The 24,557-nt window shown below is 43.4% G+C and overlaps 2 protein-coding genes across 7 annotated transcripts in view; one reads left to right on the plus strand and one right to left on the minus strand.

Annotated features, from left to right (window-relative positions):
* TMEM117 (transmembrane protein 117) overlaps nucleotides 1-2,456 on the plus strand; it is a 231,608-nt gene extending 229,152 nt beyond the window's left edge. For 5 of the 6 annotated variants that reach the window (XM_072862277.1, XM_072862294.1, XM_072862285.1 and 2 more), the window contains one exon: nucleotides 405-2,456. In XM_072862277.1, the coding sequence (XP_072718378.1) occupies nucleotides 405-1,045 (641 nt within the window). In that variant the 3' untranslated portion in view covers nucleotides 1,046-2,456. The remainder of the gene's footprint in view (nucleotides 1-404) is intronic. The other variant, XR_012042640.1, reaches the window with a different exon arrangement.
* Nucleotides 2,457-13,698: 11,242 nt separating this feature from the next.
* Nucleotides 13,699-23,879, minus strand: ARRDC5 (arrestin domain containing 5). Its single transcript, XM_072850267.1, is given in 5 exon segments — nucleotides 13,699-13,945; nucleotides 14,631-14,901; nucleotides 19,646-19,694; nucleotides 19,697-19,896; nucleotides 23,768-23,879. Coding segments are annotated over 5 exon segments (879 nt in total).
* Between the last annotated feature and the right edge of the window lie 678 nt (nucleotides 23,880-24,557).

Here is a 24,557-nt window from a genome sequence, read left to right on the forward strand (position 1 = left end):
TTTCAGTCATTCCTGGCATATAAACAGTTCTATCAAATATGGCCTTTTTATGGAAAATTTCCATGTGAATATTTTTTAAGCCCTGGAATTAATGCTTTTTTAGGTTTATAGACCACACCACCCAGTGGTCTAATCAACAGGTCACTTACAAACGGCAATGTGAATTCAATTGATATACTGCTGTGCTTGTGTTACAAAATTATTTTATTATGTGCTCAGACCTAATTGTGAAATACTAGGGGATATTCAGCATAAATCTGACTATGGTGGAAATTTTATTACAGCTTTGCTTTACACATGAATAAAAAAGGATTTTTTTTTCTCTGAGTAGCTTTCATATGACTGCATTTGTACTGCTTCTAAAATGGATATATCAGATGACAGAACTTTCTTTTTCCAAACAGGCAAATGGTTTAACTATGGAATTATCTTCCTTGTTTTAATCTTGGATCTGAATATGTGGAAGAACCAAATATTTTACAAACCTCATGAATATGGTCAATATATTGGTCCTGGACAGAAGATCTACACAGTGAAGGACTCAGAAAGCTTAAAAGACCTTAATAGAACTAAGTTATCTTGGGAGTGGAGATCCAATAACACTAACCCATTGACCAACCGGACCTATGCCGAAGGAGACATGTTCTTGCACAGCAGATTCACGGGCTCTAGCCTTGATGTCAAATGCCTGGCTTTTATTCCAAGTTTGCTGGCTTTTGCTTTGTTTGGTTTCTTCATCTGGTTCTTTGGGCGATTTCAGAAAACTGACCAAGGCATGGAGAATTTAGACAAATCATACACAAGAATGAAACGGAAGTCACCATCAGATATGGGAATGACACGAGAAAATACACAGGTGTTAGTCGAAGAACCATTAAGTTTTCAAGAACCACATCTCGTATCCATAAAATCAGACTTAAGTGAAATAGTTTTTAATTCTTCTCTCCTAACTTCTGAAAACTTGAATGCACAACTGAATGAACAAGATAGTCCTTTACAGCCAGTACCAGAGTCCTCTGTCCCTAAGAGTAATCCTGTGACATAGAGGCAAATACCCAGGAAAATCAGTTTAAAGAAGCAGTTACTATAAGATTTCAGTTTTAGCTTTTGTAAGTTAAGATTTACATAGTGTTTAGAATAAGAAACTCAACCTATACCAAAAGGTGCTCAGCATGCTTTTTCTAGGAATTTTGTTTTTTATTTGTATTATAGTACGTGCCTACTGTATATCTAACATTCCTTTATAGATTGCTTCCCAAAATTGCACAAGCTATTTATTAATACATTACCTTAACTGTATAATAGTGTATTAGATGATTACTTGCAGGTATAAAACTCTACCGTGGTGGTGCCTTGAGACATTAAACTGTTTTTTAACTCAACACCAGATGTATAGCACAGTTCTTCTAATCTATTTTGCAAAGCTTTTTGTATATGGTTATTTCAAGTATCATTTGATGTCTTGACAGAGGAGATAAATATAGTTATTCCTAAAGAAGGGTTTCTGTTAGGACATCACAACTTGACTTTGTTATTTACTCATCTGTGAAACCGGTGACTTTGATGACCGGCCTGCAGAGAAGCATGTTGATTACCTTTTCATTGTTGCTGGCTAGCTGCCAAACACAAATACAGAGTCATTATGCAGTAAACAGCAGAGTGATAATACAGCATGGGTCACTACTTGTGAAAATATGACTTTCTCCATCAGTAATAGCAATTAGGTGATAATGCCTAATTATATTTTTCCTAATTAAAGATGAACTGCTCTTTGATTAAAAGTTTTGCCCTTCACCTCTTAGAAACAGAGGTGAAAATACATGGTTGAAGCAACTCTTTCCATCGTCACACCAAAGCTATGCAACATCAAAGAGCCAATGGAGTGATTACAGTAAAGGACGCAAAGCCCATTAAAGCCAGTATTTGTGCAGTTCGGTGCAGATATGGTCTGGGCATATGTGTAACATACATAGAAACACACCACATATAGACAGTCTAACTTCTCCAAACTGAAGAAATGTTTAGGTGTTTTAATTAAAATAGATTAATAATTGAATTTTATTGTACCCTTTTTTTCCTTCGTTCATTATCCATGAATAAGTGTAACCTGGAAGCAGAATCATAGAGAAACTGGGTTTTTTGCCTTTTTGAAGGAGACTTTGTAATGTGAATTCCTCTTCTGTATGATCAAACTATATGCACTAGAGAAATTGCATATCTATCTAAAACATCAGAAAGACTCTGATTTGCCTCTAATTTAGTTCTATAAATTGTTGTTACAAGTTACTAAATAATAAGTCATTTTTAAGCCTGAATTATTTCCCTGTCATTTACTGGTGTTGCTGTATTTTGTCTTTGTGACTTTTTTATCTCCATTGTTTTGATCTATCTGCTTTTAAGTTTTTGGAATGCAGAATTTAGCATGCATAATAGAACTATGCATTCATTAACTGTCACTTGAGAGCCAATTTTAATAAACATCATTCAACAATTGTTTATTATGAGGCAGGAACATATTCTGTTAGTTTTGCAATTTTTTTAAACATTTTACCCATGCATTGTCCTATTTAAAATCATAAATATTTCTGACACTAAAAAAGACAGGCAGTATCACAATAATGTCAAAATCAAGTATTTTGCTTATGGGACTTTTAATATTTCATCGGCAGAAAGTTCACTTTATAATCAGACTAAATTTTTATCCATTAAAAATTATGACTAAAAATAAATCTATTAGCTTTTGCCTACTGCGGGCTATAAACTTATTTAATTGACTTAAGATATCGTCAAAGACAAGCCATTAATTACTAATGGTAAAACACTGTGAGATGCTGCTTGTACCGTATCAGAGGTGACTATATTGATGGTTGACTTTCAAACAGCATTTGATTTCTTAAGTAGTTACAGAAATAGCTGCTTAATTTTGCACATACATGCTTCTCTGTATGTTTTGGACACTGCAAACCCAAGTACTGAAAATCTCCCATTAACTCATTTCTCCTTTTTGTGCATGGGAGTGGTTAAATCCATTAATATGTAGGCAGAAAATGAAAGAATTACTTGAGCCTTACAGCCTGCATGATTACATGACTCTGAGAAAACTGTTATTAAGCAACTGATCCGCAGCTAAAATAATTCTGTGACCTCACATTGAGTTAATGCTTTTAAGGTCATTATAAGCCTGCATGAAAGAGAAAAAAGCATCCAGTAATCCTAGATTTTGCATGAGTATTTCAATTAATGGTCAAGCAGAGAGACTGCTTATATCATGAATTCATAAGAAGTTAAAAGATTCAGTGTAGCCACTCACCATGGTCAACTCATCAATTTAATTAAAGGAGTTGTGTGGGAGTCTCATTTGTAAACACAGACACAGACGGGAGAAGAGAGGAGTATTTCCACTCTCCGCTTCCAGTGTCTAGTTTGAGAAGCCTGAGTTAGGTGGCTAGGCTTACCCTAAGCTCCTTCTGAAGCAGGCAGAGAGTTGTGAGCTGAACACCCTAAAGGTGATTCAGCACCTAACTTAGTCATTTATCTCTGCATTAGTAAGTAGCACAACTCAGCAGGAATGGGTTTGTGGAGTGAAACAGTTGGTGCTGAGGACCCAGCGCCCACAGTTTGTGCATTTCAGGGTTTGACTTCAGTTTAGCTCTTGTCTGGTCCTGATAACTGAATGCACAATAGTGGCTGGAGTACATTTTGGACAAATCTCATTCATGTGAGAGACCATGCAATTTGAATTAGCGGAGAGTAAGTGGGCACGATCTAAACTGCATTCCTGAGCTGAGCTACTAATGCAGAGTCATCCTCAGTCTTCTGAAGCAACTTGTCTTCCTCCATGGACTGTAGAAGGGTCCATGGGAGACTGGGTGGCTAAGTAGGAGGTTACCCAAAATGGAAATATTCCTCCTCCAAGCACATTAATTGTTTTCAACTGTTGTTCATTATTAATATTCTGAAATACTTCACTAACACAAAACACTCTGAAATGTTTTCTAGTCTAGTACCCATCACTGGGACCTTGATATGGATGGTTGACCTTTTCTTGGAAGCCTAACTATTACACAAATTTTTCAGTCTTTTTTTCTGTTCCTGAAGAAGTTGAAGAATCCATAGAAGGGAAGAAACTTGAGGAAGTGTCAATTTTTTCACACACTGCACAAGTCTCCATTCTGCCCTCTATAATAACCCGTCTAGCAGCTGCCATCACTACAGGGCTGGCCTGCGTCTGCTTTGTCAGAGATCAGATTTGGTACAGTAGTTCTTTTTTTACCATTGATACACTGTACAGTGATGGATGATAGATACTGCCTAAAATAGCATACATAGAAGAGACATCTCTAGGATAAGCACCTAAGATTTATGAGCCCACAGATGCCTATAAATTGCCTTAGCATCCTTAACAATTACCTTTGCTGAGATGGAAATGACATGGAGCAAATAGAAAGTAAGAATGTTTGTAGAAAGTACCTTAAATATAATATTCATGCTTATGAAAGTGTATATGTATGTCTAAAATCCAATTGTATAAGATGAGTATGTGTATGTATGTTAGGAGCCTAGGGATTAGTCGATTCTGTTGGGGGAAACTGCTGAGTCTCTCAAGCAGATGATTCACTACTGCCCTCTTTATTCTACATTGCTCCATGAGTTACTTACTCCAGGTTGCTTCATCTCCTCTGCCTCCACTTCTATTGCCTAGAAAATACAAAACCAAAAAAGAATATTTAATTGCACTATCTGCTTCCCCAAATTATGTTTTTGTCTAATTTATGCAGAAAGTATATTTGTTCTGTTTTAAAAGATTTCTGTCCTCTCCAGCTAGTATCATCAGACTCTGGGCTACTACACTGTATTACAGTATGTGTTAAATTATTGCTTTTCCTGCAGTGAATAGCCTCCATCATGACAACCACCTGGAAACAAAGAGCAGGCACCTCTCAAAGACTGGAAAGGCAGCAATTCAGATACTTCCTAGACTGGCAAGCTCATTTTCCCACAAGTGAACAGGTTATGACTCACTAGTAAAAGATGTAACAGATTTTTAATACACTGCCCTTAATTTTAACAACCTCCTAGGAGGGGCTCAGTGTGAGAGGACTTTTTATCTCAGGCCATAAAGTTGAAGTAGTTGAAGGTCCTGCAAGCAGAGTGTTTCAGCTTTTTAGGTTGCATTTAAAAGTAACCAGCTTAAACTTTGAGCAGATTGCAAGGACCATAAAAATTAGACAGACCAATCTGTGAATAAGGACATAAAGTTGATTCATTTGTAGCTGCCTGGTGCAGGATATAGACAAAACACACATTTATCAGATGTTAGAGTGACCCTGTGCTTGGGACTATGGACAGTGACATGCAAAGATTCAAACTGTATTTATTAACAAACAGTTGCAGTCCTTTTATCTAAACAGAGATGCCACTGCAAACACCAGACAGATCAGCTCTTCTACCATACGGTCTCTCTCCTGTCCATCCATTCTAAGTCACAAATGACAAAGGGGTCGTTCATTTCCCTGTGCACTCAAAACTGTCCTGTGGGGAGCCTGGGCTCCCTGAACGTGATGTGGCATGTCATGGCGATGCCTAATATACAAATTCCAAGGAGAACAACCAAGGACAGGCAAAAGGAGGAAGTCTGGTCTGTGAGTTCCACAGCCTTGAGGTGAAGAATGGCTTATGTGACCATTTCAGAGGCAAATCAATACAAATGGAAGTCCTGTTTCATAGGAACATGAGGGGACAAATGGAGAGACAGCAAATCACTGGAAATCCTTTCCATCCCCTTCAGATATTCAAACAGCAGCAGCAAGTCCTTGTTCCCAAATGCTCGCAGACAATTCTCAGCTTCCAGATGACTTTTGGGTGAGTAGCTCTTCTGGGTGACTAGGTTTTAACACCATCTTATTTCCCTCCTAACACTTCCTCTGCATGGGGGATGTCAGCAGCTTTTCACTGTTTGGGGGAAAGCGGTAATTTTCTGAATGGGAAGTAGAGAAGAAACTTATGAAGGAGAAACCCCATGAGGCTGGTACTCTCCACAGCAAACTCCTTATTGGAGAGAGGAAAAGCATGAATCCAGCTGCTTTGCAAAGAGGAGTGAAGTAGCATCGAATCCTTTCAGAAATTTATGTTACAGCAGCAGCACAGTCACAGAGATACTTCTAATCTCATGCTTTTCCTTTGATGTGTAGCAACTGGGGTCTGCGGAAGAGCAGCTTATCTGATTCCTGCAGGCAGGTTATAGACCTGGGTCTCATGCTGCTTTGTGACATCTGGAGCACTTCTCTGCATATTGAATTCCTTCTTCTCTTCCTTTTTTCTTTTTTTTTCCCCCCTAAAGTCTGTTTCATTCTTCTGTTTTTATTTCCAATAATTTTTTATTGTTAGTGACCTAAACCGCAAATCACCCACCAAAGGCCCATAATTGCAGTTATTGATGCAGTACCATCTGTACACAGGCTCTGGCCAGCCAAGGAGATTCTGCCAAAGCAGCAACAGGTACCTTTCCTAAGGCTTTGGCACAATCTAGGGACAGATCTAGTGCAAACATGGTTCATTGCAATACTGTATGATACATCCAGAAAGGTTTTGGGTCCTTGTAACCAGGACCCTCCATGGAGCATTACAAAGGAATGTTTACAGACAGAGTTATTTTTATGGCTCAATGTATTTATTCAAGAAGACGCATAACTGTGTAACTTCTTTAAAATAACCAGAGCCCTGTCTCTCCTGTTGCAAGTAACCTGCCTTGCTCTCAGCTACATTCAAAGGAGATGTGAGCCACATGAACATAATAGATGTTTTCCTCAAGTCTGCCTTCATCCTAGCTCTTCAGTTCCTGGGGAAAAGGGGCTTTCAGCCTGCTCATGCACAGACCCCCACTGTGTCCTGCCTGGCATAGCTTCAAGGCTAGGGATTTTAAGAAAGAGCAGGCTCCTTTCTTCTCTTCCCACAGACAAGTACTATTGGTGTGGCTGTCCGTGGTATAATTCCTACCTATTGTCAGGGAAGTGAGAAAATGCAAGCAGAAAGTAGTCATAATAGTCAAAATTGAAATGCAATATTTATTTCTAAAAAGCCAATATTGGCTGCTTGTTTGCTCCCTCCTTTTTGCCATTTTTCAGAGAGGCAGTTTGAGATGGATCAGAAAATATCCTCAGTTATCAACTCATTTTTTTCATTGTTTCTTTTTCCCATAGGATCCTTTCCCACCATTCCCACTATTTAAATCTCTTTGATTCTGAACATCCTCAAAATGCAGTTTCCATTCAGGCTCTTCCTTTCCTCTCTGCTTACCTCCCCTTCGCTTTCATAGGTTCATAGGATAATTCAGATGGGCTTTGTCTAAAGCTCTTGGACAAAGGACGGTCAGCTCTGAGCTGAAACCAGGTTGCTCAGGGCTTTATCTTTGCAGGTCTTGAAAACATCCAAAGGTGGAGACTGCATAACCTCCCTGGGCAACTTGTTCCAAAACCTTCTCAGTACTGCTGTATAAATGTTGCCACTGGTAGAAATCTCCAAAAGAGACTCCCAGGAGTAGTAAGTGGGAATGAGCAAACTATGTGACACAGTGAAACATGACAAGTGACACAGTGTGAAGCCAAAGGTATCAAGATGTGAGCACGGCTCTGTTCAGGTACACTCTGCCCTGTGGGAGTGAATCCACACCAGCTCTCACTACATGCTACACAGGCATAACTGGAAGCAGAAAATGGCATGCAAGCATTGAAGAAAATCAAGACAGTTTCTTTGTGATGCTGAAGTTAATTGTAATTATATTTCATCCTGTTGTAACTGGTATCTGTTTATTGCCTGCTACTGTATTTGCATATTGAAGAAGTCAATTATCTCTTCAATTTGCAATCCTTGGCTCATGTAATCAATTACCCTGAGTGAATGTTTAAAATTTCTCATGAAAGAGTCATACTTTATTATATTTCATCTAGAAGAACCAGTAGCACCCATTAATAGAATGGATTATTACATTTTTGGAAAATCTGTTTGGAGTGGTCAGTAGGAAAGAAATTGAATAGCTGAACTTATGCATTGCCTGAGTCATTAATCTGTACAACCATACTGTGATCTTTATTAACTGAAAAATCATTTAGATTAACTGAAAAAAAGACTTCTTTCTTCTCAGACTTCCATTCATATTGATTTTCCATTACTGGCCTCGTGTATGTCTGCACACACAAGAGTGTTAGAACTGGTCTCCAAAAGGAAAAACAGATTAGAAACCAATGCTTGCATGTAACGTGGATGAAGGCTAGGCTGGTCAGGGGTTTGTTTTGTTTTAATTAAGGTCTAGCTAGTGCAACTAAGGAGCCCTTCCCTCCCAGCAAGTCTAGCAGAGGCAATCAGAAGAAAGCTGGCCCCATGCAAGTTCCTGTCTGGGAAGGTGGCAGATTACTTAAAGAAATGTGAAAGGGAGACTGACAACTTTGCAGAAAAGCAGGAGGTTTAAGCAGTAAAGGAGAGGATGAATGTACAAAGATCAGACAAATCAATACGATTTAATCCACATTTGTGTCTTAAAGCAGTAGCTTATCTGAAGAGCCTGTGTAATTTTAAAGGATAGAAAGACAAAGGCAGAGGAACTAGGTAATAAGAGACTATCTTATTCAAAAACAGCTTTTAAAAAAAGTATTGAAGAACTATTCCTCCCTTTAATAGAGATAAATGTGGATGGTAACTGCTCCTGAGACACTACATGCCTTGCTGACCTTTCCTTTGAGAGATTTAAGGGGATATAAAGGGAGTTGATGTGCTGGTGGCTACTAAGTCTTTTGGACTACAAAACACATACATACTCAGACATGGTCACAGTTTCAGTATTTAATCATTCATAAAATCATTTGCCGAAAGCAGGTGTAGCTTGAGCCAACAGCAGCTAGAGTTAATATATTCCAGAACTGCAGCAGTTCCAGCTGCTCCAGATGTTTGAGGACCTTTGTGAGGTTCATTCCCTGTTGGCTGTGGCAGCCTTGCCAGGTAACACTGCTGAGGATGCATGTGCGGCTTAACTTCTGTGTCATCCAGCAATAACACAAACCTGATCCCACAAGTACAGATAATTTCCAGTAATCATTGTTTCTATGTTTCCATGGTTACTGGAAAGAGAAAAATTTCTATTTTTGCTTCATGAAACTATACAAAAATGGAACATTTTCCAAAATCTGTGCAAGGTTAAAATTAAATTGTGAGCAGACAATATAGCCATTTTCCCTTTAAGTGTGCCATCTCTTTACTCTCTTTCCACCCTTTCCATCACTTCTGACCTGCACAAATCCCACCAGCTCCACAGCAAAGCTAGTCCTCAGAAATAATCCCAAAGAGGGCAGAGATCAAACTCTTTCCTATGGGGTCCTGGAGAGACTTCAGGCATCGTTCATTCAAAAAGAAAAAAAGAAAAAAGAATATTGATTCCAAGGTCTAAAGAGTTTGTTATTTATATAAACGCAGCTAGAGCAGATGCGGCAGAAGTCGACAGTAACCTCCTGCTCCATTTTCACAGCAAGTCTGCCTATGAGGGCCAAAATAACTATTTGTTGAACCTATCAACTACGGGTAGGCTTAGTGTGTAGTATTTAATAAAACCTCCACAGAAATGTGTGTTGCTGCACCTAAAAGAGTGGGTTTTTTTTTTTCAGTTTTCAAGCCCAGGCTATACCTATATCATGTAAGAGAGCACAGTGATGGGTCCTTAGTTAGCAACCAGGCTGTGCTATCAGGTTCATGAAATTCATGCAGGGCCATCCAAAGGTACCAGCTCAGGTCCACGTGAACTATACAACTATTTTAAGTCACTGCACCTGAAGAGTTAGCCCTGTTGCTCTGAAGAGTGTTACAAAGACATGTAATACTGGTCTGACCAGACTTCAAAGTTATCATCTAGTTCATTTGGGTGTATTTTAGTGCCTTGCAAAAGGCACATGAAGGAATAAACATGGATAGCCCAAATGTCCCTCCTGGTGTTTTGATGGCTCCAACTTTACATCACAAAAATATCCACCATCTCTTTGGAGAAATTAACCAGGCAGTTGACAAGACCTTTCCTAGAGACCTCTCTGCTCCATCTTCTGTGGTCTTCTGTAAAAATGTACTTTACTCAAACTACCCACTCATCATATTGCTCTTGTTACTATTTATACCACAGTAGCATGTGAGTGCCTTAGACAAGTAAGGCTATAAAGATTGGAAAAGAACTGCTTGAAGAATTTGCAATACAAAAGATGTGCAAAAGGTAGAAAGGAAAATTAAAATGCTAAGACATGAAATCACTTGCCCAAGTTCACAAAAGTCAAGTATCCCACTGCTTGTCTATTTTATTAGGACTTTGGCCTTTCTAGTTTGTTGCTGTCAAATGTTCTATTTGCTTCATGAGATTCACACACACACACAGAGACACTGCATGAAACATCCCAGGAACAGGATTAGGCATATTTCACCCTGGCATATATTCCATCTGGAGAAATGAAGCTTTTGAAATCAGAAGGCAGTTTTGCTAGCATCAGACACCCGTTGTCTCCTGCCATGAAAATGCCTGCAGGGTGACTGTAATGAGAAGTGGAAATACCTCACTTCTTCCTCAACTGCCTTCCTGATTTTGCTGATCTCAGTCTGGGTTCAGGCATTGTGAGTCTGGAAAATGGTCAACAGTGTTTCAAATCACAGCAAGTAACACGCAAAGAAGTTACAAAGCTGCTCTTTTATCCCCCCAAATGTTGACATCCTATTGTTTCTTTGCAAACGATATTTTGCAAAAAAGAAGTAGTTAAATTCCTTTTCATAGTAAATGCAAGGACTGCCAGTGTTTATGTGATGGCAACTTCAGAATTTATACCAGGTTGTGTTTTTCCTTCAGCTGTATCAAGTGTCACTGAGAAGTAATGCTGGAAGTTCAAAAGACAAGCAGTGAAAAATATTCTTCTAACATGCTCCTGTCATGTATGCTGTAAGTGCATTAATTTTTGCTTGAATGATGAAACAGGAAGACCTGTAAAACAACAATATATTTGTAATGGGATTCTGCACGTAGCATCCTGATATACAGTCTCGTCTGAGATGTGAATGGGTCCTGCCAGTGTCAGTGTGATAAATACTATTTTTAGGGACGAGATGAGGGGAAACATTAGCCCGGTGAGAGTACGTGTAAGCAGCAGAATGTGACAAGTGCTGTGCTACGTCTCAGCATGCGGACAGCCAGGCTGGGGTGTTTTGCCAACCAAGGTCAATCTGTGCACACACAGGGAATGGTGAAAGGCAGGTGGTGGGAGAAATGCTGTGCTCCCTCGATGTGTTGTGCCACACGGCACCAGCCACGTGCCTGGGCAGCTATGGAGATAGCTGCAGACATGCAAAACCCTGGGCTGGGGCTGCCAGGCAATCTGCTGTCGAAAGCATATGTAAGTCACCACTAACAGACCTGCTGCTGCTGTAAATTAAAGTTGCTCAGTGTAATCTCATTTCTAAGCAGTCTCCAGAGGTGGGAGGAGAAAGCTGGGGCTCTCTGCAAGCAGGGACCCCTGGCAGCAGAGCAACGAGACGTCTCTCCCAACAGCGAGCACCTGGCACCAGGAGAGGTGGCATCACCCCATGCCTTGGCCCCAGTCTGGTGATGGGGCAAGAAGGTGGAGTGGGGCCGCACCCTGCATCTTCTATCCCATTACTTTATGGGGCACAGACAGAAAAGTTTCTTTTGCCCATGCATTTCATCTGTGAAACCTTTGTCTCCTGCTGGTGTCAAGGTACTTCTGTGTGGGCGAGACACAGCATCCCCCAGGATGAGGCCCTCAGTGCAGCGGGAGCGGGATGCCGGCACGGCTCCTTTGCTCCCAGCCTGGCTGGCAATGGCTATTTTGGTCTGGAGACCAGAAAAGGATTTTGGATTGTGCCAAAGATGGCATGCCAGAATGCAACAGTGCAAAAGCACAGGGGGTGGGCTGGAGGTGGGGGGTGCTGAGATGCACGCAGGTGTTCAGCAGGGCCAAGCCACAGGGGTGAATGGTGGTTTCTTGGTTCTATAAGGGCTGCTGGATACAGGAGCTGGATGTTGGGAAGGGGGCGCAGGGGCACCGACTGATCTTCAGCTTATCTTCCCCACTCTTCACCGCCCTTCCTGTGGAACAAAACGTGGAGACGCAGGGGCGCAGGACAGGCAGTGCTGCTTGCATGCGGTGTTAGTTGAGGCCACGGCTGCGCGGGTAGGTGAGTCCCACCAGACGACTGCTGCAAGAGCCCTGCTGCGGGATTGAGGTTGTGCCAAGGGGCGATGGAAGCCATCGCCTGCACGTGCCCCCCGGAGAGCCTGGGGACACGGTGGGAGCCCGTGGGGGCACTGGGACAAACCACAGCAACAGCCTGTCACAGGGCAAAGCTGCTCAGCTCACACGGCTTAAATCACATCAGGATCAGAGTGATTTATTCAACAGCACCTAACTAACCGGCAATCAGTAGACTTTACATTCAGGCTCAATATCAGCAATACAGCAGATAAACTGCATGACGAGACACTTAGCAAATGTTAATAAACACCAATAAAACCCTAGACACCCTTCTCACCCCAAAACCTTCTGGTCACCCACCCTGACACATACGCGTGTGCGTGGTTGCAGCATGGGCTACATGCACAGCATGTCCCTGGGAGCAGCAGCTTCTCCGGCCTGCCCCAGTCCCTCTGCTCGGCAGGGTGACCGCCTGCTGTCGCAGCCTCCCCCCAGCACCGCACAACCTGCCAGCTCGCTGAGGGTGTGCTCTGCATGGAGCTGGCCCACGGTTTCACCTGCGGGTGACAGTGGAGCAGAGCTGGTGGCTGATCTTTGCCTCTCATCGCAGGGGCGATGCTGGGTGAAGGTTGCTTTCCCAGCCTTCTGCCCTCCCTCCGCCTCAGCAGCCACAGATCTGGCATGTCGCAGAGCTGCCTGGCTGCCCTCCTCGCCCCAGGGGTCTCCCAGGTCCCCCAGTCACCCACCCTGCCACGCTGAGGGCAGCTCCCGCAGGCCCCCTTGCAGCAAGCAGTCTGCCTTCTGCCAGGCATTGGGCTCATCTTGCAGCTGGCTTTCAAACAGCTCGTTCTGCACTCCCACCAGGGTCTGCATGTTTGCCTCATACCTTTAGATAAGGCTGGGCTGGGCTGTTTTCCCATGGACAGGAGCATGGCCATCCCGTGGGCCTGCAAAGTGTCCCCTCTCTGCCTCGGACACTGCTGAGCCTCCTGCTCTCCCTTCTCCAGTTATCAGGAGTCAGTTTAACAGAATTACAGGCTCTCCTTATGTGCCTTCCTGACCTTGGGCTTTGGCTAGGTTTACTCCTCTTGTTTTGGGAATCACTGGCACATCTCTGCAACAGCAGGCTCCTCCTGTGAAAGCATACAGCTAGCGTGCATGGATTTTGCAGAAAAATCTTTTATTCCGTGGATGTGCTGGCAATTGCTCCTGGGTCAATCTCAGAAATGGCTCTGTGAAGGCTCACCCCCCTTGAGATGTCACCTTCATTTTCTTTCAGAGTCATGGTGTTCTGCTCCACAGAGAAATGCTCTGATGTGGCTGCTATGATGATGGGCACCCTGCTCACGGTGGTGGATGTGGTACAAGGAAGGCAAGAGGTGCCTACCAGCTCGTACCTGAATGCCATGATTTTATTTTCCATTACAGTGCTGGTGACAGGCATGGATTTCAGCAGAACCAGCGCACAGGTAACTCACATGGCCTCAAAGGGAGCTGTGTCTGTCCGGGACTCCAACCTCATCACTTTGCTTCGGTCTTCCAAGGAGCGTTGTTCTCCCCTGCTGCTGAAGCCGCTATACAGGACAATGCAGTGTGCAGCAAAAGGGATCTTTCTAACATACTTGCCTGTCCTGTTGCCAATATCTGTCATGAAGACAATGGTGTCACCAGGGCAAAATATGTTTTTCTCCAGGGAAATCCAAAGGATCAGAGAGCCATGACTGAAGCGGCAGAAATAAATAAACTACATCCTTCCTAGCTTCCACCATCAGTGGGGCCTGCATGGAAAGGGTGAGTGGAAAGCCAAAGCACAGTGAGTTGTTGCTGGAGACGGGGCGATTCCCAAACGCCACATGCATAAACTCCTAACGCAACAGCTGAGGCTGCTCAACTATCCCCACAAGCTCCACCATTAATCCAGAGGACAGTCTTCCTCGCTGCACCGAAAGTGACATGGCTGAATTATCACAGTCCTCCTGAGCATCTGTGCAACGACTTCATGTGTGCACATGTAAACATTGTCACCTTTAGCTATCCATACCCAAATTTAGAGGGAGGCCACAAAATTATTAGAATCATCATGCTCTAGCTGTCTTGATGACCTTTGACTGACTGCCCCAGCCTAGGCAGAGTTCGGTAAAAAAGGCACCTCCTATTTGGTGATGCTTGCCCAAGGCTTAGACTCCAAAGCAAGAGAATAACCTCCCTTTTCCCTCATCCTGGATCTCAAAGGGCTCCCTACATGTCACTCTTGAAGTCTTACAATGCACCTTGTATGCTAGAAAAGAAATATCTTGGTGAAAGCCCTAGGACAAAGATGGCAGAAGATATTGAAGTGTCATGTGAATGCTAAACGGAGGAAGGTCAGAGCTAAAAGTTTGTGGACACTCAGTAGTAAGCAGTTACAGCTCTGGATCAGAATAGGGTAGGTTTGTGTGCCTCCAGCTCAGAGAGCTTGTTCCCCTTACCATGTCTTTCACGTGTCTTCTGTGGTCACCAGCAGTTCCTTGCAACAGTAAACATCTCTCCTCTTTAGCTAAGACAATTTGGTGGCTGCAGCAAGTCCCTTGAGCAAAGTAGGAGATACAGCCAATTTTGCTGGTGAATGTGGAGGGAATACTTGGAGGAAAGCTGAAGTGGAAGTCCAAAGTGTGGACCCCAGAATCCAGCCAGCCATCTGAAAGCCAAACAACACACTGCTATCAGTAGTCTTTTAAACATTTAGGACCTTACGGAAACCTTGATGTTTCTCCCAGAATCCAAGGTGTCCTTACCATTTGGTATTGCACCCAAAGTGCCATAAAGGCATGGTATGGGGCGGACTGTGCATCGTCTCTGCAGGTCAGCTGCTGGATGTATGGACCCCTACCAGCCGGCAGACTTGAGAACTGCTAACCTGTGTCATTTTAACACAAGGGCAGCAAACCTGCAGCTCCTCACAAACTGTTTAGGATTTTCACTTATCAAAATGGAGTGCCACAGACTTTTAACTTTCCAAATAAGCCCTAATCGGCTTTTTGGGAGTAAAACAGTGTAATAACTCTCACTCCTCTTTTATCATTGTCTACAACACCTGTGCATATGATCTGAAACTTTTGTTTCACCTGTGCAAAAGACCCTCACTCACAAAATAATATTTGACGTATTCTCTGCCCAACTCTGAGAGACATGAAAATTATGATCCATTCCTTCGAATGTCTTTGCTTCTGTGCCACTTCCTCTTAATCAAATTCAGTTTTGTGTGGGTGAGGTCCTACTGCCTGTAATGAAAGACTACCCCACCTATGTAAGGATAAGTTTGGCCTCTTCAGGCCAGATAAGACCAGTTCTTGACTCTTTTCTTCATCCAAGCCCTATTTCTTTTAAACACATGTATCTGCTGGCAGTTTATCATCCAGACTTAAGCTTTCCTTCCTCCTAGTAGCTTGTGCCAAAACTTCACTTTGAACAACAATATTAGGGGATGTGAGACTGCTAGAATTTTGTCCTGCTGACTGCATCCTTTTGCAGATGAATTCAACGACGCCTCGAGTTTTAATAATCTAAACTGGGTATACTTGTCGGCAGAAGAGCCTGGATATTGTTTCCTCACAGCATGGGAGATTTACCAGATGGCATAACAGCATTTTCAATCAATCAGAGTTGTAACTCTGAAGAAAAAAAATTCCTAAAACAGTCTGAAAAGGAGGAAACTAAAATTCATCAGCCTCTTAGATAACTGCAATATAAGAAAGTCATGTTCTCTATTCTGACAGTTTGTAAGAAACCTGATATTCCCAGGGCCTTATCTCATACGACGTTGTCTTTAAGTTATTTTGGCAATGTTCTTGTTTTGGTAAAAGGAAAGACTTTGAACTGTGAGCAGGTCTGCAATTTAACCTTGAAAGAAATCAGTGTTCCCCTCCTGGAATGATCCGCAGTTGGGCCCTGGTGTGAGTGGTCTGTTTTGCAGCCCCAGCACAGCGTGGGGATTTACTGAAAGAGTTCACATTTCTCGATCCCTGCTGCAGGTATGGCCTGAGAGCCTGGCTTTGTGTGCAGGGCTGAAGTAGGGTCTGTGGTGCAAAAAGGCTTGCAGATACTTATTTCATTCTACGTACAGCTTTAATCCCACTTTCTCTGGCTTGTTTTGCATCACTTCTAAAGAGACTTCTTTGAACTGTGCCTGCTTGCTAAGCTGTGCTTAACTTTCCGCACAGGCCCTCGGACTCAAGATGTCGGTGGCATTAAACCATGTCCCTGAATTCACCCTGGAAGCGAAGGTGCACTTGCTTTCCCTGGCTCCCCATGGCTGCTGGATGTGAACCCCATTGCACAGAAGCACCTGCCCTCTACGTGGGCTCCACAAACCTTGTTCCCCTGAAACCATGCAACAAAATTAATTGCACTGTAGAAAGTTGCCCAGCAGCTGCAGGGGTGGGAGAGTGCTCCCAAGACTTAGCTCCCCAGAGGCACCCGGGGACACCACGCGTCTTGGTGTTCAGCAGAACCTTGGAACTTCAGCCGCACCGGAAAATTTAAGTCAATTCCAGAGAATTTATTGTGTTAGCTAATTTTAAAAATGCTCCATCTTGTATTTCCCAGCAAGGGAGATGGTGGCTGCAGCTGTGAGGAAAGTGCAAAGAGGCTGGTGGTAGGAGTGACTTGAGGGGTGACCTTTCTATGAAGAACACAAGGGATTTCCTGGGGTGTGGCTGACAGTGCGTAGCAGTGCTTGAAGAGTTTCAAACTGCCGGTAAGGTTGTGAGCTCCTGCCTCTGGTTTGCTCCAAATGGGGGGTTTCTGCTGGTGATGAGGATGGTTATCCCTGGTAGCACTGAAACTCATCTTTTTATTTTCTGGATCTAATTATCCTAGAGCTGTTACCAGTCATATTTGATGACTGCCAGGAGTCAGTTCCTCCAGCAGTCTTTATCTCACAGAGAGACAATATTGAGTTTCTTGTGCGGTGGCGGGGCTTACCAGGGTTAAAAAGAAATATGTCAGCAGGCACCTGGATCCATGTATATACACTTCTTATAGAGACATCAGATGTGACCCAAGTAGGGCATGTGGTAAGATCAAATACCAGATAGTAACATGCTATCAAGAGCATATTAGCAGCTGAGTGTCAAAAGCTGACACAGGCAGCAATCTGTTCAAACATACATTCCTTGTATGCCAACATCAGTGGGGGGCACAGAGTATTCGGGGTAAGAAGGGTCAGGTCCGTATCTTCTTTCATGTTTTAAAATGGCTTTCTTGAACTTGTTAGAGCACTTCTACAGAGATGTAATCAATGCTGGAAAAGGAAGAAAAAAAAAACCTGAGTTACAGTAGTAAAAGTCTGTTATTAAACTGCACTGCATTGGCAAGTCTTGATGGATGTGGATGCTCAACTCTTTTGAAAACAGGAATATATGTGTAGGTGGCAGAATATGGATTCCAAGTGTGCCTTTAAGCAACACCAGTTTGAACTTTAGCCGAGAAGATCCAGAACTGGGGTGCTTTACAGGTACTTTTTCTTACAATGGCAAAAATAATTTTTCCAACACTCGGCCTTTCTCCCTCTTTTCTGTCAGGGCTGTAACATCTGGTAGCCTACAGGAAGAGTCAGCATGCTGCAGTACATCAAGGCTAAGACTCTAATGCATGTGTAAGGGGAAAATTACCTTTGGACGAGGTAGAGCCTTCAAGTCCGAGAGGAAATGAAGCCTGACCACCGCAGGTCATAGCTCAAAAGCACAGTTTTCACGCATTGGCACAGTCTAACTTCAGTACTAAACTAATCTAGGGCAGCGACCACCTATGACCTGTAGACTAAATTTTCAGGATTCCCAACAGACCCTAAGAAAGAGTAGCTGAGGAAGGGGAGTGCACCTCCTCGGAGGCTTCCATTTGCTTTAAGCATTCCCTGGAATAATTCACTGTTTTAGGTGGTCATTACATCCCACTGACTTTACTCTTTTTAATAAATTTGTACATTTTAATAGTTAGCTCTGCATTTATATGTGTGCATGTTGGGATGCATAATGTCTGAAGGGAAGGTGCAAAAAGATGGAGCCAGGCTCTTTTCAGTGACAGGACAAGAGACGACAAGCACAAACTGAAGCACAGGAGGTTCCCTCTGAACAACAGGAAACACTTTTTCACTGTGAAACAGGTTTCCCTGAGAGGTTGTGGAGTCTCATTCCTTTGAGAAATTGAAAAGCCTGGGCAACTGGCTCTAGGTGGCCCTGCTTGAGCAGGGGGTTGGACCAGATGACCTCCAGAGGTCCCTTCCAACCTCAGCCATTCTGTGATTCTGTGATTCAGTGAAATAATCACACTTTTGCAGGTGTTTTCAGTGTATCTCACATTTTTCTTGTCTCTCAGTAAAGATACAGCAGTAACTCTAATAATACCTTTACTATAGTTGCAAATATAACAACGCCTGTGTACCCAGTGGATGCTGCTGGCACCTAAGTCAACAAGAACACTGAAGGTAAGCATTTTAAATGACCAAAGAATGCTTCAGTGATGTGCTTGTGACTAAAGATTTCCTACCTGCTGCTAGACAGGTTGTGATAGATTTCTGTGCAACAAATGTTCACTTCACAGACACAGCCACCAACTTATGGGGGACTGTTCACACTCTCAAATGTTCACACTCTCACACTCTGCTAATCATACCAGAATGCCACTGTTCATTGAAAAGCCCTGGTTGCCATATGATGTAGTGAAAAGGAGTATGCCATGGGATAGAAACAGAGCACATGGATGTTGGCAAAAGGAAGACTTCCTCCCCAGATCCCACCTTCCCTAGCTGTCCTGGTTTCATCTGAGATAGAGTTAATTTTCTTTATAGTGGCTGGTATGGAGCTATGTTTTGGATTCATGCTGAAAACAGTGTTGATAACACACTGATGTTTTAGTTGTTGCTACACTAGTCAAGGACTTTTCAGCTTCCCATTCTCTGCCAGGTGCAGACGAAGTTGGGAGGGGACACAGCTGGGACAGCTGACCCCAACTGACCAAAGGGATACCCCACACCGTATGACGTCATGCTCAGCGTACAAAGCTGGGCAAGAAGAAGGAAGAGGGGGGATGTTCGGAGTGATGGCGTTTGTCTTCCCAAGTAAATGTCTTCCCCCATCATTACGCTTGATGGAGCCCTGCTTTCCTGGAGATGGCTGAACACCTGCCTGCCCATGGGAAGGAGTGAATGAATTCCTTGTTTTGCTTTGCTTGTGTGCATGGCTTTTGCTTTCCCTATTAAACTGGCTTTATCTCAACCCACGAGTTTTCTCACTTTTACCCTTCTGATTCTCTCCCCCATCCCACTGGGGGGGTAGTGAGCAAGGGGCTGTGTGGTCCTTAGTTGCCAGCTGGGGTTAAACCACGACACTAGCCCAGTGATAAGATGCTGTTCAGTTAACCGGCACCTCGTTCCAGTGTTTTACCCTCTATGTGGAAATTCTTTGTTTTGGAGATGTAGACTGCTTTGGAGCCTGGGTGGTGCAAGCCGTGCTCTTGTCATAGTCCAGTTCAGGATTATCCTCCTCAAGCCACCTCAGGTAGCCTCTTCCCACGAGCTCCACCTTCACCACAGGGTCCACCAGCATGCTCCTGAGGTTCAGAACCAGTTGGCCATCTATGCTGGAGCCGTCCAAATGCATCTCAATCTCAGGCAGCACCAGGTTAATTGCTCTCACTGTTGATGTGAGGGAAGAGCGGGAACTGGGTGCTGCTGGGGTCTGGAGGTTGGATTGCAAGGTCACCTTCTCCAGCCTTACCCCATGACACCGGGGTTTGTGAGGTCACAGCATGGGGGACAGGTGCAGGGTGCCCCACAGGGAGAGAGCTCAGCTCTCCAAGCTGTGCCAGAGGGGATCGGAGCCACTTATCTGATTATTAGCAGCACTGGAAAGCATTCAACTACACATTTAGGATTAGTACTGGCAACACAGCAGATAAACCACAATTCAAGACACTTAGCAAATGTTGATAACACCCAGAAATTTCTAAGCGCACTTTCCATGAGTAATCCCCAAAAATAAGCATGCACATGCACACACACGCATGGTTAGGTGCACCCCCTTCCTCTGGGGTGCTGGTTCCCCAACTCGTGCACCTCTCCTTGGGGACATGTGGGTGCTCTACATGCACCCTACCCAGTAATCTATCCACTGGTGAGAACACACCCTACAAGCCCCCCACACCCCGCGGCGCTGCACCCCATCAACGTCTGCGTGCTGGCTGCCCGCAGGCTGCTCACACCATCTGGCAGCAGCGGGCTGCTTCTGGCCATGCCAACCCCGGCTTTGGTGGCCGCTGCTTCCCCTGTCCCACTCCTGGGTCTCATCCCCAGTCACAACTTCTCACACTTCCTTGAGATTTCTTTCCAGGCTGACTCTCCTCTCATAAGTCTCCTGATAATCTTCTACCTGCTGTTTAATCCAGCTGATGGTTGTCTCAAGTAAGCTTCACTATTCCTTCTTTCCTCATGGTGTTACGAGTTTTGGGCAACCTCCCTCCCAGAATGCGCAGTTTTGTGTATTGCGTTCACACTCGCTGTGCACGCTCACCTCACTACCACTTTAACCATTGCTATCTGGGCATGCTACCAAGAAGGAGCTGTACAAACTCCCGCACAGCAAACTACTAGCGGTAGGTAGTAGATGCGTCTGATATTGCCTGCATAAGCAGTGGCCAGAAGACTACAGCAAGTGCCAGTGAGATCTGAGGACATCAGGGCAGGTGAGCAGCCACCGCACCATCTCTCTGGGCAGCAAGGTCCTGCAGGTCTGGCTGAAGCCAGTGGGATACTGTTCACCAATGATGATTGGCAAGATTTTATTGTAATGTAGGAGGCTTTGGTGAACATGGCTAAAGGCAAGGGACTGAGATGAAGCTCAGCCCACTTTGTCTCCTGAACTCTTCGTCATATCAGAGCAATTCCAGCTAGCTGGAGCTGCTGCAACTCGATCGTAACATTAAGGGGAAAGATTTATTACTTCCAAAAAAACCACCCCAAAACACTGTAAGGCATATCTGAGATAGACCTCAAATGCTGTTGGGCACTTGGACCAAATGGGTGTGCCATACTCTGACCCACACTGATGTGGGAAAGGAAGGAAAAGGATGCAGCATGGGAGATCAGAGAGACATCTTCAGCCAGGGGAGCAGGGATGAAGACAGCTACAGCAAGGGCTCCAGCAAGGATGACGTCTGCAGCTGATGCCAGCAGACATCTGTGAGCCACTGATGAGTTGTGAGCCCAGAGTGAAAGCACTGGCACCTGCTCTACAGAACCCAATTCCAGAGGCAATGTTCTCAGCTGCAGGTTGAGGATGAGGGCACATGCTGCGAAATGCTGAAAATTAACTGATCAAGACATCCAACAGTTTAGGAAACAAGTCACAGCAGCACATTGAACTTTAAGCCTTTCCTTCTCCATACTAATTAGTCACTTGTTCCAAAGCTGTCAAGATTCTCCCTCACAGCTTCTGTACCCCATCCTTGCTTACAGTGTTTTCAGGTGTTTCCTTTTTAAGGAAAAAAAGCATTGAATTAACATTCTGACTGCAAACTGTCACTCAGTCTGGATTCTTGGCTGCTGCATCTCCTTCTCTGAGTCTCTGCTTGCCTTGCCTTGTTGAAAAATAAACTATTTGGGAAAGGAACTGTTCAATGCCCTGGGTTGTAGTGAGAAGGAACAGTTTCTCAACTGGGCACAGAATTACCAATAACAAAAATATCCTTTTTCTTATTTACGCTTGGCAGTTTTCAGCAGTCATCGCCTTGTGCACAAGTTGTGTCGTTATGGGTGGAAAAATAACTTATAGCTACTTGCATGAGTGATGATATATCGTCAAATAAAAAATTATAATTAGTGATAACATATGAATTGAATGCTGGATTCCCATGGCTTGGTGCTCAGGCACTGATTTATGCTTTACAAAAATAGCTTATAGCTATGATCTCCATGCTGCCATTACACCAAACCAATATTTCATCTCAGTCTGCACATCCCTTGAGAATTTTAAGTGCAATCTGAGCATGCAATCGGCCAGAAAGGGAGGAAGCATTGCTTTTATGTCACGGTTTGTGCTCCTTCCTTAACTCCAATTTCTGTCTTGAAGTTAGGCCAGCTAAAAAGGAGTTGTGCAAATGTTTCTTTGCACTTTGTGATGTCTCTGACAAAATGATCTTTAAATTCCTTTTCCAGAAGAACAGTACAGTATACTTTTAACAAAAGTAAGCTTGAAAAGGTACAGTAGGGAACATTTTATTCTGTCTTTGCCTATGTTGATGTGTGGTGTCATTGATTTTGAGATTTCAATTGATATCAGCCAAAACAGAACCTTTCGTCTGAATCAGCTACACTTCAGATGTTACAAATGAAAGCAAAGTGGATCCATACCTCGCTATATTTAATTTTGCAAACCAAAAGCTGGCTTCCATAGCTTCCTCTCAGTTATTTAAGAAGCTTTATGCAGTCCCACTGTGTTTGATAGTTTTGTCCAGGCATCAGGGAGGACTGTGTCATCGTTTGGTCCTGGTTTCAGTTCTCTGAGACTCACATAAACATTGCCTTTGATTTGAGCCTCCTGGTTTCAGTTTAAAATTTTGAACCTGAAAACTCAAGGGCAAATGAAGGGCCAAGCCCTTGAGCTTACAGTGTTGCACTGTGATAAAACACATCAGTGTAGGGCTGTGTCAATGAGGTCTGGGTCTGCACAAGGACTGGCTTCCCCAGAGACCTCGAGGTCTGAAGGAACTGGATGTGGCAATGCAGAGGGATGACCCAGGCTGAGCTTTTGGGTTCATCATAGAACTTGGAGTGGTTTGCACTTTAAGAGGATTTAATATAAAAGTGTTGCACAGATCTCGTTTGTATTCTGCTGCTTTCCACCAGTATATGGGCCTGCATTTGCACAGAAATTCCCTTTGTGAGTTGAGCTGCCTCTGTAGCTCTCCTGATGGTGACATGTGGAAAATGGAGTGCCTGCATTTGAATTTTAAATTTCTTGTATTACAGGGGAATTAGGCCGCACTGGTAGTGCTTTAGATGCACTAAATGCTAGCACTAGCTTTCTTGAAGCCAACTTCACAACCATCTCATAGGCAGTGACATAGCTATGAAGAAACTGTCATGGAAGGCCCTTCATACACTCAGCCCCTGTTAATAAAGAGGTTTTACATGAGAGCATGAATCGGGCAAATCAATGCAGTTTCTTTTTGCCAAGCAGTATCTCTCTATGGAAAAAAATAATGTGTAACAAGCACTGTGAGTGGGATGCCCAACCAGAGCTAAATGGATAATTCTTATTTGGCATTTCCGTACAATGAGTGATTCACTTGGCAATCACAAGATCCAATTATCTTTTAATACTCGTTTTTGGATGCAGTTATGATATGTTGTGCGTAAAAGTAGAAAATCAATGCTTTCACTAATAATGTTTTTAATTTTATTAGTGAGTGCATTGCAAAATATAACTTTTTTCAGCTCTCTTCTAACTTTGAAGATACTTTTTAATATCAATATTGGTATTCTCCCTAATCCTGGTATTAAAAATTACCTGTTATTTTAATGTGTTCCATGACATTCACAGAGCAGAAAAACACACCGTTTCTACTGCCAGTTGATTCTCCACCAACTTGTTCTGCAACAGATATAAAAAGCTGTGCCATACAGCCGTACACGGAAACTAATTTCATCAGAGGGCATGGAAGTGTAGTTGCCAGCTTTTTGTAAGCCAAAATCTCATGACACCTTTTTTTGTGAGGATCAGCATAAGTCAGGCCGACCGTAAATTCAGAACATCTTCTTTATTCCTTGGCTAATCTCAACATTTAACGAGCACATGCAAAGGTAAAAACCACTTTAAGAATTTACTTGGCAATTGGGGGAGGGGGGGTAAGAAATTGAGGGGGTAAGCAGAGCCAGCAGGACTTTAAAGCTCTACCATGATAGATCTTACCTGGAGAAAGTACTGCAAAGCTGTCAATAGCTGCTTGTAAACAGTAGAGCTTGAAATAGGGAAAACATGTTTTTTTCCTGTCAGAATGGCACAAAGCCTTGGCTGAAGCCCTTGCCTGGCCTATCCATCTGGCTGATGTGAGAAATGAGATATCGATTTTTCTTATACCATACAATCAGAAACTTAGAGGAGCCACAAAGCTAGCAAACAACACACAGTTTATTACACTCTAAGTGAGATGTTGGAAAACTTTTGCAACGCACATCTTTCTATTTACCAAATGCAACTTAATTCAGATTATTAACCAAAGAAATATAGAACACACACTGCTAGACTTGCTACTGGTGAAAAATGATGTAACTAGGAACTGGCTTACATGCTGCAGCTT

The sequence above is a fragment of the Ciconia boyciana genome, chromosome 1 (assembly GCF_034638445.1).
Source record: "Ciconia boyciana chromosome 1, ASM3463844v1, whole genome shotgun sequence".
NCBI lineage: Eukaryota > Metazoa > Chordata > Aves > Ciconiiformes > Ciconiidae > Ciconia > Ciconia boyciana.